At 44.0% G+C, this 17917-nt stretch overlaps 1 protein-coding gene and 1 long non-coding RNA gene across 3 annotated transcripts in view; one reads left to right on the top strand and one right to left on the bottom strand.

Annotated features, from left to right (window-relative positions):
- Positions 1–10484, bottom strand: part of DDHD2 (DDHD domain containing 2) — a 28075-nt gene extending 17591 nt beyond the window's left edge. The window contains exons 1-7 of one of the 2 annotated variants that reach the window (XM_082200418.1): positions 10336–10484; positions 7886–8098; positions 6154–6344; positions 5455–5544; positions 4317–4437; positions 3771–3860; positions 323–455 (exon numbers count right to left, since the gene is read on the bottom strand). In XM_082200418.1, coding sequence (XP_082056544.1) covers positions 323–455; positions 3771–3860; positions 4317–4437; positions 5455–5544; positions 6154–6344; positions 7886–8090 — 830 coding nt within the window. In that variant the 5' untranslated portion in view covers positions 8091–8098; positions 10336–10484. Of the gene's footprint in view, positions 1–322; positions 456–3770; positions 3861–4316; positions 4438–5454; positions 5545–6153; positions 6345–7885; positions 8099–9926; positions 10064–10335 lie in introns of those variants that run through there. The other variant, XM_082200417.1, reaches the window with a different exon arrangement.
- Positions 10485–10606: 122 nt separating this feature from the next.
- Positions 10607–12284, top strand: LOC309519654. Its single transcript, XR_014213937.1, has 2 exons — positions 10607–10981; positions 12076–12284. It is a non-coding gene; the product is annotated as an uncharacterized lncRNA (long non-coding RNA).
- Positions 12285–17917: the final 5633 nt, after the last annotated feature.

Genomic DNA, 17917 nt, shown 5'->3' with positions numbered 1-17917 from the left:
ACCCAAGGATTATAGGGTGGTTTGCAATATAAAAACACAAAAATAAATAACATAGTAACAAACAAAAAACAATAACCGCCCCCAACAGTTTAAAAGGCCATGGATTGTTTAATTAGCCAAAGGCCTGGAAGAAGAGGAATGTTTTTGCCTGGCATCTAAATATATGCAATGAATGGGGAGAGCATTCCACAGTTGGGGAGTCACTGCAGAAAAGGCCTGTTCTTGTGTTGCCACCCTCCAGATCTCTTGTACTTTGGCAAACTCTAGGCTATCAGCATACAATGACTGGCAGGCTGGCTGGGAACACTCTTGGTTCACTTACACATCTACTCCAGTATGTAAAGTACTGTGCCAGTTCACTGGGAGGAATTCTACTCGGCCAATCTGTTGCTGCTCCTGAGCGTTCTTGAAGTGTGCAGGCAGCATACTCAATGAAACATTGCGGAAGTCATTGACTGTAAGAAAAAAAATCAATTCTGCATCAAGGCACAGAGAAACCACCCCACATTGAGGGCCCGACTAAATGTAATGATGGGATATGGATAAACAGATCTCCCACGTTTTTCCAAAATAGGAACATCCGTTGTGGGGGGCGGGGTGGGTGGAAAAGAAGGAAGGAGTATTTAATAAATTCCCCCTGCTCTGTTTTCCAAATCTGGACTGCACCCCAAAGCTGCTATTTGACTGAGGAGAAGGAGAAATTATACTTGTACATCCCCCTATCAGTGGGTCAAATAGCAGCTAGGAAGGGGATTCAGATTGGGAAAGCAGAAAAAGAGAAAGGGGCTAACCCCCGACCCCTCAGGCCCAACCTCATGTCAGGGCTTCTATCTTTAGAAAAAGAAGATGAAGGATGGGAGATCTGATCATGGATGCCACAACATCTCATCTGATATGTACCCAAGGAACTTATTAAGTTTATACATATTTAATTCAACAGTTCATATGTGGAAACTCAGTGTGTTAATCCATTTCCTGATTTCGTGTTTCTACATATACTGCAATCAGCTTACAAAGCTCATGGAGCATAGCATTTGGGAATCATAGCGTTGGCCTGTAATTGTAACAGGGTAACTTCATACTTTTTGAGATATAGCCCTTCCAAGAAGCATTTTACCCATCTTATATTGCAAACCAAGATGAACTGGAAACCAAACATTGACAGACAGCTTTGCACCCAAGGTTAACTTCTGAAAAAATATACTCTCTTGTTTTCCTAAAACTAGTTTGGTTGCATACTGAATCACACCTTATTGCATTTTGAGTTGCAACGTAAAAGGGAGACGTGTTAGGTGAGCATTTCACTGAAGATGCACCTTTTTACCCTGGTCTCTGACACCCAAGATTATATGTTTTTAGGACCCACCCTTTTTGGATTTCAAATTGTTTTAACCAGTTTTAATACTGTAGTTTTACACTGTTGTAACCTGCCTGGGTTAGGCCATTTAAGCACTGCAGTGTCCTTCATCATGACCACGGAGGAGCTGCTGCTAGGCAAGTCCTGTTACAGGGAAGAGACTTCTGGAACCATAAGGGGCAAGCAAGACATTCCCAAGGCAGTTTACAGTTAAAATAGAAATACAATAATACAGCAAGACAGTAAAATGAATACAACAAAACAGCAGCAATGGAATCTTGGTCATATTAAATTATTATTAAATATATAATAAACCTAAAAAGGCTCAACAGTGTGTAGCCTGTTCACACCGAACAGGCTGGCACTGCAACTGTATTTTATTGAAGAAAAATAAAAGCCACACATCAAGTCTGCAAACACACAATGGGTAATGCAGAAAACACAAGAATTCAGCATTTTTGCAATGATGACAAGTGGATTTCTCATAAAAAGAAAGCGAGCAAAGGTTGGCAATTCTAGAAAAACCCCTAGTGCAGAAGCAACCTAGGACACAGTAAGCCCCAGTGATTTGTTACATCTGTAAACTACATTTGTGTTTTATGCAACTTTTGCATCCACCTTGATTACAAAGCAAGGTAAGGCAAAGCTGTACTACTTGCAGAATAAAGTGCCCTAAAATGAAAGCATTTTGAAAAACTTTTGCATCTATAGTCTACTCTTTTAGTACCGTCACCAGTTTCTGTTGAAAGCATCTGTTGAAAGCATCTTCTGAAGGCTGGGGGGGGGGGACAAGGGCTTTTCTTCCCACCCCCAGCATTTTAAAAAACCCTGGGACAGCGGAGGACTTCTCCGCTGTCCGGGGCGATCTTAAAATGCTGGCGGGCGGCATTTTAAAATCGCCCCGGACAGCGGAGGACTTCTCCGCTGTCCGGGGCGATTTAAAAGCCCCTGGGAAGGCAGGCAGGCGGGAGCAAAGACTTCCCCCCCCCGCCCGCCTTCAGAAGGTGTTCCCGCCCCCCGCCCGCTTCGGAACAGCGTTCTGAAGTGGGGCGGCTGGGGCAGGTGTCCCCGCCCCCCCTCCCCACTTCGGAACAGCTTTCCGAAGTGGGGCGGCTGGGGCAGGTGTCCCCGCCCCCCCTCCCCACTTCGGAACAGCGTTCCGAAGTGGGGCGGCTGGGGCAGGTGTCCCCGCCCCCCCTCCCCGCTTCGGAACAGCTTTCCGAAGTGGGGCGGCTGGGGCAGGTGTCCCCGCCCCCCCTCCCCGCTTCGGAACAGCGTTCCGAAGTGGGGCGGCTGGGGCGGGTGTCCCCGCCCCCCCCTTCGGAACAGCATTTTAAAATCTCCCCGTGTCCCGGGAAGATTTTAAAATGCTGGGGGTCGGCAGCGAACGCTTCGCTCCCGCCCGCCAGCATTTTAAGATCGCCCGGGGCAGGCGGGGGGGGGAAGGCAGGCGGGGGGGGAGCAAAGACTTTTGCCCCCCGCCGGCCTTCAGAAGAGGACCTCTTCTGAAGGCCGGCTGTGGGCGAAAGTCTTTGCTCCCGACCGCCAGCATTTCCCTATGGGCTTTCGTCTTGCGAAGCAAGCCCATAGGGAAATTCGTCTTGCGAAGCGCCTCCAAAACAGAAAACCCTTTCGTCTTGCGGGTTTTCCGTCTTGCGAGGCATTCGTCTTGCGGGGTACCACTGTATTCAGCCTTACACTCTAGCATATAGCTGATATTCACTGAACCAGTGGGCTCTGATATTCACTGCACCAGTGGGCTCTGACATCAGTTGTTTTAGATTCCTCTGCTTTTGTTTTATTGTATTCATTCTACTGTTTCTACTGTATTGTTCTATTTCCATTTTAACTGTAAAGCTGTCCTGGGAATATTTCTCTGAAAAGTGGAATACAATTAAATAATATAAGGTAAAGGTACCCCTGCCCGTACGGGCCAGTCTTGACAGACTCTAGGGGTTGTGCGCCCATCTCACTCTATAGGCCGGGAGCCAGCGCTGTCCGCAGACACTTCCGGGTCACGTGGCCAGCGTGACAAAGCTGCATCTGGCGAGCCAGCGCAGCACACGGAACGCCGTTTACCTTCCCGCTGGTAAGCGGTACCTATTTATCTACTTGCACCCGGGGGTGCTTTCGAACTGCTAGGTTGGCAGGCACTGGGACCGAGCAGCGAGAGCGCACCCCGCCGCGGGGATTCGAACCGCCGACCTTTCGATCGGCAAGCCCTAGGCGCTGAGGCTTTTACCCACAGCGCCACCCGCGTCCCACAGCGCCACCCGCGTCCCATTAAATAATATATAATGGAATAAAATGGTTATAAGACATCACAATAACTCTGTCTGTACAAAAGACCCACATATTTTGTGGACCTCCTAAGATGCAGAACCAACAAGTGTCTTTTATACTGCAGACTTACCACACTGAACAATACTCCGGAACCGAATATCACATGCAGGTCCAATTCCATGAACAACAAAAACCAAATGGTCTATCTGCAAAGGTTCCCCTGAAATAAATAGAAATTGCATACTTATCAAGACACTATTTTCAAATGGGAGTGACATTCTCTCAAAATGTAAGTTTTGGTCCCCCCCCCCACAAAAAAGCTTACATTATTCAAAGAAAAGTTATGGATTCTATACTTGAGCTAAATCAAATATTTGATTATGCTTTGGCTTCCCGAATTTTTTAAAAATAAAAAAATAATTAATAGATAAAATATATATATTATAAACGTGCCTATTTACTTTTCAGTAGTAGTATAACATCTTTAAGAATTATGTTCAAGTTTGGGATTGGTTTGGGTTTGGTTTGAAGCAAGGGCAGAAGTGCCAGGCAGTTTTCTAATCATTTTAGTCACATCTGTTTATCCTGTTTAATGAACAATCCCTGCGTAAAATCATATCAAGAAAGAAAAAGCACATAAGTTTAAAATAAGCGGGGGGGGGGGGCATGTCATTACCATTAGGAATTTCAGCAGAAATATTTTCCACTCCTCTCTTCACAGTTCTTGGCCGGCCTTGCTCTGTGGGACTTGCGCCCCAGTCATCAGTGGTTGTTACTGGGTGGTAATGTACCATCAACTTGAAAGGACCACAAAAATAAAAGATGTTAGCACTACATAAGTAGGAGAAACAAACCACAAAGCAGAGACAATCAATTTCAAAGGTGGGTAATAATTTAAATGCAACTCCCAAATATGGACATGCAGGAACGCTGGAGGAGAGGCAGACATTCACACCCATTTTATTTATTTGGACACTTTATATACTGCTCATATTTACACAAATCTCTAAGTGGTTTACAACATAGATTAAAACATTTTTTTCCAATGACAAATACAAAGATTGCCAGAAAATGTCCGCATTCTATCAGAGACAATTAAGAAATAAGCAGAGCATATTCTTTAGCATCAAAATAAATATTACATAGAAAAATTAGCTACAAAAATAGAAGGAAAATTCCACATTGTGGAATACAGTACATAGCTAATCATAATACTCTTTAAACATAGGAAATGAAATATTACAAATGAAAACTAACTAAAAATATATAAATCCCACATTTTAAAACAGCATGATTGACAGCTAGACAAAAGAAAAACCACCTCCCATTTGCAAAATACCATATCCCCATTGATCATATAATTAAGCAATTAAATTCCCAACAATAAGCACAACATAAATTACAGCTAAAAATGCCTTGCATTTGGTTCTTCTCAAGCACACCTTTTCATGATCAATACACTCACATCAATTCAGCATATACCAATATATGCATGCCTACCATTTTGACACTCCCTCAAATCATACTCTCCACACTCAGAAACCACAAGCATAATTCAATCTCACACCTTCAAACAACCCATATGCATGTCTACACCATAAGACCCAGAAAATGGGTAGAATATAGAAACTCCTTTCTGCAATTTTCTAACTGACCAGGCAATAACACTTCAACTATTCTCCCCTCTAGAAATGAACTTTTCTTTTCACAAGTTCCTGATTTCCTGAAACAGAGTCAAAACTGTTTATTAAAAGATAAACGATGCTTGTAATACTTGAGAGGCGCAAAGAGCAAACTTTTAAGCTTCACTATACCTTTGGGTTATGCAATATGATGATTTCTCTGGTCGGAGACTCCAGTTTCTTTTTCCACTCATCTAAGGTGACACAGATCATATAGGTGTCCTGAGAAGAAGAAAAAACTCTTTAAAGAGTCAAATATATGTCTTTAAAAAAAAAAAACCTATTAAAGCACAATGCTATGCATATTTATTCATCTTTAACTGGATTACTATTCTGAGAGCACAGTGTACAAAAATAAATGACAAGAATCAGTTCCAAAACTATAGTTTGAAGAACGAAGCCAATAAAGTCCTGATTAGCCTCTAAATACATGCCTACGGGGGGGGGGGACACCTCAATCGAGACTATTAAGAGAAAAAGCAAAATATAGATATAAATATAAATATAAATCTGGTGGTCAAACAAAATACAGCATCAGGAAATTAGGCCTTCTGCTGTAACTGACGTTATTATCAACTGAGGAGAGAGATGATTAGAAATGTAGAATGGTGGGCGGTAGCCTTTCTCCACACACACCATCACCTTGGCCATTTGACTTGTAGGTGAAAATTTACAGATACTGGTATCATACATATAAGTTTTCCCACATAGTGGCCTGTGAGCTCCCATGTCGTTTCGCAAAGTTACAAAACTTGGCATATCCAAGATCAAAAAGACTTGCCAAAATGGAAACATTACAATCAGGAGGCAGCAGTTATAATTTACTGTTACCTCTAGCTCTTCACTGAAGCTTTCAGGGTATGGAATATATCTGTTGTCTTTATCTCCCTTGTAAAACCAAGTGCAGCGTCTCACTTCAGATTCATCTTCTTCCCAGTAAACAGCATAACGTAACCTCTTCTTCAGATGTACATCATATCTTCCCCCCTCTGTTGGAACAACTAGCTCATCACAGTACTTGCCTGCAGAACAAAAGGACTACTATAAAGCAGGAATTAAACCCAAAATACGGGGACACCTGACTTCCACAGCCACACATTATTAACGGAACTTTGTAAAATGGAAAAGCAAGGCTAAAACCAGATTCTAAAAGTATAAGTAGCCTATTTTTTATTTTTTTGCTTCCTACAAAATATGGTATCTAATGCAGAATTCAGAAGACTACAGCTTTATTCTTTAAAGCAAGTGCATCATCTTTGTAGTTGACAAAATAGCTATGAAAGCATACCAAATAATGTTTACAAAATGACAACAATTTGTGGATAAATTCTGTATGTCCAGCATATTTTCCTGTCCCTTCCCCAGGGACCTGCAGTTAAATTTCTCCACTCATTTCTCACACACTTACTTCCAGCCACCAACACTCGCAATGAAGTACAATTGTAGAAGGTAGGTCATTTTTTTTATAATTCCCTGCTTTTGAAACACACCCTCTGATCCCTTGGTATTCATAATTATACTGCAGATCTTAGTCTTCAGAGTCACTTAGTTAATAAGCCACAATATTAGTAAATCACTGGCTTTCTTCCTTGTCCTATACTAGAAGAACTTTGAGATATCCAATGAAATTGATTGGCAGTAGATTTATGATGGACAAATGAAAAATACTTATTTGCACAACACAAAATTTATAGCATGCACTGCCACAACATATGGCAATGACTATATGGAGTTGGGGAAATTTATGAAGGCTACCTCTGACTTTTATGCTTCCCTGCTTTCTGGGCTTCCCAGGAGTATCTGATTGGCTACTGTAAAAAACAGAATCCTGGGCTGGGGGATTTTTGGCCTAATCGAGTGGGGCACTTCTTATAATCTTAGGTGCAAAATAGCCATCAAATTAATTAAATTAATTGGGAGTATATCTCATTGAACTCAATGGGACTTATGTATGAGTAGTGACATACATAGCATTGTACTATAAGGGTGGCCATGACAATGGGTTTCTGGCTTGAAACGCTCATATTTCAAACCCAGTTTCAAGTCGTCATCTGATGATTTAGTATTTGAGTGAACCATGCAACCACGCCAGTCAGAGAGATTATTTTCAAGGGAAGATGATTTAGTATTTGAGTGAACCATGCAACCACGCCAGTCAGAGAGATTATTTTCAAGGGAAGATGATTTAGTATTTGAGTGAACCATGCAACCACGCCAGTTAGAGAGATTATTTTCAAGGGAAGATGACTTGGATATAGTCATATTGTAGGAAACCTCTGAACACCACTAATGCAACAGAGGATACTGGGAAAGATTGCTAACTAATAAGGACCAACTAAGTTAGTTCTTGGTATAAGCTTTCGTGTGCATGCACACTTCTTCAGATACACTGGCTGGAAAGCACACGAAAGCTTATACCAAGAACTAACTTAGTTGGTCTTTAAGGTGCTACAGGAAGGAATTTTTTTATTTTGACTATGGCAGACCAACACGGCTACCCATCTGTAACTAATAAGGCTTAGTGTTAAAGGATAGCTCCCACCTCCCCAGCATTTCAACTTACTGGATTTATGAGCATTTTCTAACTTCTCTGAATCTTGTCCACTGAAGGGAATCCACCTCTCTCTTGAATCTACTACCTTGCAATAAAACCAATGAGGGCAAACTGCCTCATATTTATTGGCTGCATCTGTTTCCAGTGCTTCAGATGAGCTGGCTAAATTAGGCAATGGAGAAGGCTCTGTCGGTTGATGCTCTGCTGCTGACATTGCACTGCCTGGAAGAACACAAGACAGGAAACAGAATATGGTTTAAAATACCTACAGCTTATTTGATAGCAATGAATGAAAAGGTTACGTAGGAATAAAAATGACCCCAGACAGCACAGTTTCTGAGAAAATAAGCAAGATAAAATTGTAAATTGCTACAAATGAGCCAACAGCAACCACACAGACATCAAGCCTCTCAAACCAAATCAAACTTACAATTTGGACTGCAACTTCAGCACAAAGCAATTCAATGGGACCACTAACTAAACATCTAAGAGCCCACAACTGCATCAGAACTACTTTCCCTTCTGCAGCTTTATAAATATTTTTAAATGCATCATTCTAAAATTCATGGACAGGCATATTACTATCCCTTTGGATTACACCTCCACATCTGAGAACCAGAAGAGAAATTATAACTGAATGAAAATAGCTAAGTGAATCAAAATAAAAATAAAAAGAACTACATCACTCACAGACAGGTAGAAATCCCCACCTAACTGACATGAAAATGTACCCCCAAATGATAATTTAAATAAGATACTTACAGCCACAGAATCCTAACTGCTCAGTCTTTACTCTACTACAGGGTGGGGAACAGGTTTTATTGCTTTAAAGAGACCCTAGGCGCTTGCTAACACATTAAATTTCAGTCTTGGATATACATAATGATAATTAAATAAGCTAATATTAAGACATTTTGACCTCTTGCAGTTGCGAACTATAGATGCCTTCACATATTCAGTTTTGTGATGGTTTTGCCTCTACATGGCAAAACACACTAACCTGTCATAAGACAATTGTTCAAAAATATTTCTCCAGAAATCTCCAACAGAGACAATGGTTTCAATGCACATATGGACAGTGACAACTAGACTGGTGCTTTCAGCATCAAAAACAGTAAGCTAAGCAAAAATATGAATAATGATCCTAGTCCTTGCAGAAAATTGTCAGAAGGGTACGAATTAGGCATACAAACACTGCTCCAAATTCTTAAGTCAGCAAAATAACAACACTTTGGTCCCTGTCAGGCAGTGACCCCATCTCCTTTTAATCACAGGCTATTTACTGCAAAGCACCCAGCTACCAAATACAAAAGCCACAAGCTTAACGAATCATTTCAGCACATGCTTCCAGTTTCATAATACTGGTTGTGCCAGGCAACAAACAGCAAATGTGACAGATTCCCCTTAGGAAGAAGAGGAGGCTGGATAAATACCCATCGCTACAAAATGAGTTGTGCACGCAGCTGCTCCCAGCCATTACTGACGCTACGGATGCCACGTTCCAAGCCCTGCTGCCCCCCTGATCCAGTAACCCACTGCTGCCCTTGTTAGTCTAAAGGCCACCCTGTCCTCCTCAGCACCTTCGCAGCACCCGCCACCTCCTACCTAATCCCTGTACCATCTGTGACCAAGGTTTCTCCTACCTGGTACCCAGCCTTTGAGAACACCTTACAGGAAGGACCCAGGCTGTCTTTCAGCTTCTTGACACCCAACCAATCGCAATCCATTTGATGGTCTCCTGACACCATCCCTCCCACAGATAAAAATAAAATATGGGCACTTGGACACTGGGCAGCCCCCTCCCCCCAGACCACGGCTGGCTGGGCAGGTATTGATAACCTCCTCCTGTCCGTTACACCTGGGGTGGCAGGTGCAGGGCACAGCTAAACCTGCGTCTATCTGCGTGTGCAGGGGCACATCCTTCCCCTGCCACCACATGGGCATCGATGACCTCCCCGCCCCACAGAAACACACGCGCAGCACACGTCCCTCTCCATCCTGTCACTCCCCGCAGGAATTCATGACATTTTGCATCCCCGTCCCTTTTCACCCATTGCTGGCGAACACGCCTGGACATCAGGCGCAGCGACCGCAGAACGGACCGCGAGTCCCCGCCGACACGCATTCGCTGAACGTCCGAACGGGGCTCATCGTTCCACAAGCCACGGGAGGCTGCGGATCTGCCCCCACAAATCCAACCCGCCCCGCCCGCCCCTCTTCCTCCTGACATCAGGGAGGTCAGAAAGTCCCCTCCTTTTCCATGATGTCCAGCGGAGCCGGAGGCGGCAGCAGCAGCATCCCCTTGGCCGCCCCTTCCGCCGAAACACGGCGCCGCCGCCGCCGCCGCTTGGCGAGAATCGCCTCAGAGAGGCACCGCGCTCGGCCCTCCGCCCCGGGCTCGCCTGTCGCGAGCAGCCCCAGCCCGTCCTCCCCGCCGCCTTCCTCCCTCTCGCACTGACCCCGGGCGCCCAGGCCGCGACGTGTCCTCGCCTTGCCGCTTCCCCGGCCGGCTGAGCTGTCGGAGAACAGCGGCGGCGGCGAAGGAGGAGGAGGCTGGCTGAGGCGAGGCGGGGCCGCCTGGGGCGCGCGAGGCAGGCCGGCTCTCCTCGCAGCCCGCCTCCCACGGGGCCGGGCCTGGCCGGCCTGGCCCGCCTTCCGCCGCGAGCCTTGAGGGGCCTCGCACCTCGCCCGCGCCCGGCGGGGGAGGCTCTTCGGAGAAGGAGCGCGGGGAGAAAGCAAGGCCCCGCCTCCGCCCTCGGGTGTCTGCGAGAGGCCGCGGAGGAGCCCCGCGCTCAGAGCCGCCCTTCGCCCGCCGCGCTACCTCACAGGGTTGCTAGGAGGAGGAGGAGAACGCAAGGGGAGGCCCGAGGCCGCTCTCGCCGTGGCCAGACGGGTCGTTTTAAGACCCCGCCTTTGTTATCTCAAGGTGGCGCAGTGACCCTCACAGACAACCTGCGAGTAGGCTGGCCTGAGGTAACCCGTCCAGGTGGGGATTTGAACCCAGGTCCTGTGGCGCATATGGGGAAGCCCGTCAGGAGGACCTGCGCCCGGAATAACACTCCCAACTTGTGATTCCCAGTCCCTGACATGGAGAGACACACTCAGGTAGAACCCAGCCACCAAGAGCCTTAAGAATAAAGGGCAAGAGGGACAGTAAACACTGTATTTTCCCTGTTACTGGTTTTTAGTGGAGAAGGATGTGGTGTTCTTCTCTTAATACTAGAACAGAGAGTCATTTAGGACTGGCAGAAGGAAGCAATTCTTCATACAGCACATTGTTAAAACGATGGAATTGGCTCCCACAGCATTTAGTGACAACCACCAACTTAGATGGATTATACAAATTTATGGACAATAAAGCTGTCGATGGCTGCATTGTCATGGCTGTGTGTTACCTCTTGTATCGGTGCTTCTGAATATTGGTTGTTGGCGTTCACAAGTGGGAGAGTGCTGTTATGGTCCCATCCTGCTTCTGGAGCTTTGCATAGACACCTGGGAAGCTGCTGTGTTCTGCAATTGCTGTTCTTCATTCAATAAGCTTTACTCCCAGGAAGTGCGTAAAGGACTTCAGTCTTATGTTTATATCCTTCCCTCCAAGGATCTCAGGGCAACATATTTTTATGGGGGGGGTATATACCATCCAGTTAATCATTCTCCACTGGGCAGTTCACAAATTAAAAGCAATCAAATACAAATACAAGCAATTGACAGCTGAAACAATGCAGAGGGCTGCATCAGCACAAAATTAGCATACAACCATATGGAACTGGGGAAGTTCCATAACCAACAAGTCCTGTTACCCAAAGACAACCTATACTTCTGCTTCCAGAAATTCCGGTCCTAGTTTTTTGCCCTTTGGACAATTCATTGTTAAAATGCTGGTTGTAAGAGCTGCTAGACTTGGGTGCAGGATTTGACTCGCTTAAGTATTTGTGGGGGGGGGGGTGCATCTTGTCTCTGGCATGGGCCAGGGAGGGGGACATTTGGCCCTCCAAATGTTGATGAGACTGCTGGGGCTGATCAGAACTGGAGCCCCAACAGCTGGAGGACTGACTGCAGATTCCCCACTTCTGCACTGTTATACATAAAATGCATGTGTATGCACAGCCTGCTATTATACATAGAAACTGAGCAGCCCTAATACTAAACAAACATTATGTGACTGACACTTAGACTTGTGTATTCCACTTCCCTTTCAGTGCTTCAAGGAAGAGAGCTGGAACATCTCTATTTTCAACTAACCACATTTTGTCCTTTCATCCGAACCAGGACAAAATGATTAATGTACACTGGTTTGTTGTAACAAAATGTGATTTCTGGTCCTACTTGTTTCAGCTAAATCTTCATTAAAACTAACCACAGTTGGACCCATTTAGACAAAATAAACTGCACTCGGTTGAAAACGTTAGTAGATACCTTGACTGCTTCCTCGAAGTCACTCTGGAGGAGGGAGATAAGAACAGGCTTGTTCATGGTTTAATATTGTGTCCAAACCAGTTTATTACAGCTTCAGAGGTACATTGAGAATTGTTGGGAGCATAGGACAATTATGCTCCCCCCCCCCTCCGCAATTGTGAGAGGGCTTTTCACTTATATGTTGGTTATTGGCTTCCCAAAAACTGGCCATTGTGGGAACAGAATAGCCTTTGGGCTGAACCAGCAGGTCTGTTTTTCTTTGCTTGACCAAAAGAACATCTCACTTGCTGAGCTTTTAAATCCATGGAAGACAGGAACCATTTGAGGGCATTCAAATGGACAAGGAATGTGTGTGTCCTCTGGCATATCACCATCAAGTTTACAGCCCTCTATGACTTTCAGGGCAAAGGTCTGTGACAGAATGTCTCCTTTACTCATAGAGGGGCCCTGATTGCATTTTGGACCTTTGCCCTTATACTGCAGAGCTGTAAATAGGATGGATGATGGTCATGCTTTGGAAAGGGTGGGGCTTAGCTGTATGCCCCGATTCTCCCTTGCTTGTTTGTATGATTGTTTGCACATGAGTAGGGATGGAAGGATCTGTCAGTTTCACATTTTTCCCATCTTAAATTCGGTTTCCACATTTCTGCAGCAATTTGCTAAAGAAAGAAAGAAATCCTCATGAAACTGGTATCATTTTAGTGCAAAATTCTCCTAAACATATCCATTTTAATGCAGTTTCCTCTAATAAAGGCATTTTTATAAACATTGGTTGGTTGGTGACGTACATTACAAAATTTGAATAGGTGTGAATTTCAGAGGATGGCTCTGTTTTGGTTCTGCTGTGTAGATTTGGAAGAGTCATATTTAAATATGATCTGAATCAAATTTCTCCTTACCCTAACACTAACCCATGTGTAATCTGAATGCTACAGTAAGGCGTTTTTTCCAAGTAAACCAATACAGCAGGCAGAGAACCAAGTTCTGTAACATGGCATTCAAGGGAGAAGCCTAGGCAATAATTTTAGTGTAGAAAGTGAGATGTTGCAATCACATCCCCATTTTTGTGGAATGTTGGGGTGGTGTACAGCTGTTGCTTTCATGTACTGCCATAGGCTTTCATTGGCCTGGTGTGGAAAACCAAAGCTCCACCCCAAATCGGAGATGCAGATTTGGAGACGGGTTAAAGCCCTGTGGTAGAGCATCTATTTTGGATGCATAAAGTCCCAGGTTCGATGCTCAGCATTTCCAGATTGGTTTGGGAATGTCACCTGCCTGAAACATTGGAGAGCTGCTGTAGACAATACTGACCTAGATGGACCAATAGGTCTGACTTGGTATATGGCATCTTCTGGGTTCTGTCCAATGTCTGTTCTACTCAGAGTAAACCTGTTGAAATTTGTGGACTTAAATTAGTTATGTCCATTAGTTCAATGGGTCTACTTTGTGTAGAACTAACATTGGGTACAAGCCTATTTCCCTAAATTTTAGGACAGCTTGGGAGTCAGAGGCAAAGTCTGGTTCCTGCCATCAGGGCTTAGTCTGAGCTACAGAGGTACGACAGGATTAAGGTACCAACACCCACAATCTGTTGACAAGAACAGATAGGCTAAAACAGGCTTGGTCCAACATCATCATAATCCCTAATATCACCACCACCTTTCTCTTAGGAAATTCCCTCAAAGTTTCAAAAAAATAACTGCATTAAGTTAGTTACCTCATTGTTGACCCTTCATACACTTTAAACTGCTGACAAATACAGCTTGCACCACACATTGTTATTTCTGATCCATGGAGCCCATTTTAGAAAGAAATGTTTTGCAATTTGATGCTAATCTTCCTTTTCCAACCACAAGACAATTCACAACCCATCTAAAAATAGAACATTTTACCGTCTCGTCTCTGCCCAAAGTCCTACCAATGACAACTGTGTTGGACCTTATCTGCAAAGACAGAGAAGAGTTAATGGCTAACCAGACTATTACGTATTGCCTATACAGAATTTTTTCATGAGCTCCTGATATTTTGGGGATAGAACCCAACTCCAGCTAATCTGCATCCTTGGCATATAAAGGGGGCTCTGAAATTCAGAAAGGTGGATATTATCGGGGACCACATGCACACACACCCTCCATTAGAAGATTATTTGAAATCATCAGAAATAGTCAACAAAATGGACACATTAGTTTTACTTAAGGTGTGATACATTAAAATATATATACATATTGATATATGATTGTATCCAACACTGGTCATACTTTGAGTAGACCCACTGAAATTAGTATACAGTGGTACCTCGGGTTAAGTACTTAATTCGTTCCAGAGGTCTGTTCTTAACCTGAAGCACTACTTTAGCTAATGGGGCCTCCCGCTGCCGGAGAATGATTTCTGTTCTCATCCTGAAGTAAAGTTCTTAACCCGAGGTACTTCTGGGTTAGCAGAGTCTGTAACCTGAAGCGTATGTAACCTGAAGCGTATGTAACCCGAGGTACCACTGTACATGGCTAACATAGGTAGAGAGTTGCAGTTGTATACAACCTTTCTTCTACCTTTGCATGTACAAGATGTTTTTAATGCAGTTGGGTGGAATTAAGCCCAATCACAACTGCTCACTGCCTGCCTCTACCATCGCAAGTCTTAGTAGCAGAGCTCTGAACATTTCCCTCCCTAGTGACTGAACCTGAGGAGTAGAATAACTTGACAGGAAATGTTCTGTCCCTTCCTTGGACAGAGGTAGCTAGTCTTTTGGGGCCTGAAAAGCTGCATTTGTTCTTGGCTAACCCGCCATTGGCCTCTTGTCAGTGAAAGGTGAGACCAAGACTAAAGTGAGTGTGGAAACTCTCAAGCACAAGTCACACACACACACACACACATCCAGGGGGCAGATGTTGAAAACTCTCAGCTCAGCTCATTACCATATGGGGATTAACTAGTCTAGGTGACTGAAGCAAAGAGGAGAACTGTTGAGGTGTTTCCCAATTTAAAGCACCCTAATGCGGATAGTTACTTTCCCGGTCTGGAGAGTTCTACAGGTCGTCAAGGGCAAAGCAGCAAGTTAAAAATACGTAGCTAGGCAGACTTGTCTCCATAGTATACATCCCTTTGAGTCTCTGGCTGGAGTCTTCTATGTAAAACATAATTGTACTTAAATTGTGTTTCAAAGTAGGCATAAGTAGTGCCAGAGTTGCATTGAAATTCAGCGATACTGCCTTCTGACTAGGCTGGGTGGGGAACTTTTGGTCCTCCAACTGTTGGACTACACTCCCATCATTCCTGGCCTCTGGCAACACTGCTTGGGGCTGATGTAAGCTGGAGTCCAACATCTGGAGGACCAAGAATTCCTCATCCCTCTGTAGGCTGTGGTATTCTGTCTCTCTGAAATAAAAATTACGATTTTAAGTTGCTGGTCTACTTTTTATTATTGTAAAACCCCACCTCAATTTAGGAAAGCAGAATTGAAATTGAAATACTTTATTGTCACTTGTACAACTTGTATACAGTGAGATTACACGAGGACCCCCCACTCAGCTCTCCTAGTCTTAATTCCCCTCGTTTACTGACGCACACCCACCAAACCCGAAAGTCAGTTGCCCTGTTGTTATCTTTTCATTCAGCAGCCTAACAGCCCATGGATAGAAGCTGTTCTTTACCCTGTTGGTGCGACTAATCATGCTTCTATATCTTCTGCCTGAGGGCAGGAGATCAAGAAAGTGCCGGCCAGGGTGTGAATCATTCCTGAGAATTTTCCTCACTCTCCTGAGGCAATGTTCTTCCGTGATGTCATCCACTGGGATAGCCCATATCTTGTGCTGTATTCACCACCCTCAGTAGGCACTTCCTATCAGTTGATGTCAAACCAGCATACCACACCATGATGCAGTATGAAAGGACACTTTCTATTGTGGACCGGTAGAAGGAGTTCATCAGATGTTGATTGACATCATTCTTTCACAATACTCTGAGAAGATGGAGAATACTAAGGATCTGCCCTCTCGGTTAAAATACTGGAACTATTACTCAGCAAAAAACATATTTGCCCAACTTGTGATTCTTAGTGTCCAAGACCAAAATGGCAGATATACTCAAAAAGATGCCCATTTTTTTCTTCCATTGTATTTTTTATTCCAATGCATCCTATCTAAAGTTGCATCTGCCACTCAGTCTTGTGAATCGCTTCATCAACATGGGATGCTAGATTTTGTCCTTCACCACAGGTTGATTTCTAAAATGTTTGTGCAGTGGCTGGTGACTTGGGAGTATACATACACTTCACGTCCAGCTAAGTGAATAACAGGGGTATTAAGAAGTAGGAGCTACAGGGAAAAAGGAAACATATTTGTACCTCACATCTTCTAGATCAGTCAAAGGCTTCTTAAAGAGCAACATTTACAAGCAGTGGTTGCATTATTTTGCAACATGGAGGCAGGAGATAAACAGCCTTCAAATCTGGCCATGGCAATGACAGATGCCTTAGTTACATCACATCTGGATTACCACAGTTCGCTCTACATATAGCCTTTGAAGCATTCTCAGAAATAACTTGTCCAGAATGTGAGATATATAATTTGGCATTGAATATCTGGCTTTTTTATTGTATCATAATTTGGAATGTTTTAATGTGGTTTTTATTGGATTGTTAAAATGGAAAACTTAAAATTATAAAACAATGTGGCAGCCAAGCTGTTAACAGGAGCTGCAAATAGGGAGCATGTAATTCCCTTGTCCAGCAGCTGCACTGGCTTCCCATGTTTCTGGACATTAGTGAAAAGTGCTGGTAAGAAGCTTTAAAGGTCTGAACCATTTAGGACTGGGATATTCAAAGGGCCACCTCACATATGAGCCTACTTACCTTTTGAGATTATCTTCAGATGCCCTGTTGTGTATCCCAACCAGGGACAGAGGAGAAATGAGATTGTTTGTAGTTAAAGGCAACTGTGTTCCCAGCATTCCCAGAAACAGGCTTAGTTGTGAACAAGGCAGGGACTTTTTCCTGTAGCTGCACCCAGACTTTGGAACTCCCAATGCCCATCTCATCTCTTCTCTCATGGTCTGCTATATCCTTTATTATAATCTCACCGAGTGTGTTGATGAAAGCTGTATTGCAAGACATCTAGAGGGCACCAAGTGGGGGAAGGCCATTGTAAGCTGTTTTACACTGCTGATTTATGGTTTTCCCTTGTTAGCCACCTTGAGTTATTGAGAGGAAAGGCAGGAAATAAATCCATTTTCTTTCCACACGCACCCAAAGGCAAGATGGGTCTTTACTTGACAGAAATTCAATGAGTGGCAAACTCATTGTACTAATACATACTGGCATGGAATTGATGCAAAGGATGTCATAAAACCCTTGTTTACAAGGAACTGAAGACCAGCCAACAATGCACAATTTTCATGCCCTTTTCACTGTACTGCCACTTAGGGTTACTGCAACAGGGCTGTTGCATAAAAGGTACCAGTTAGTGCTAAGATGTTTCACTGCCATCCATTCATTCACAAAGGCTCATGGCTTTCAAAACAAATCAGTCTCAGACCAGTTTTTGGCAACCCTGCTGCTCTTTCATTTGTTAGAATCAAGTCCGTGAATTGCATGACCCTGCACAATCTTTCCGCTCAACAGTCTCGGCA

Source organism: Podarcis vaucheri (assembly GCF_965113315.1).
Source record: "Podarcis vaucheri genome assembly, chromosome: 15".
NCBI classification, from domain to species: domain Eukaryota; kingdom Metazoa; phylum Chordata; class Lepidosauria; order Squamata; family Lacertidae; genus Podarcis; species Podarcis vaucheri.
Note: the sequence above shows the minus strand (reverse complement) of the source record. Positions and strands in the feature narration are given on the sequence as shown.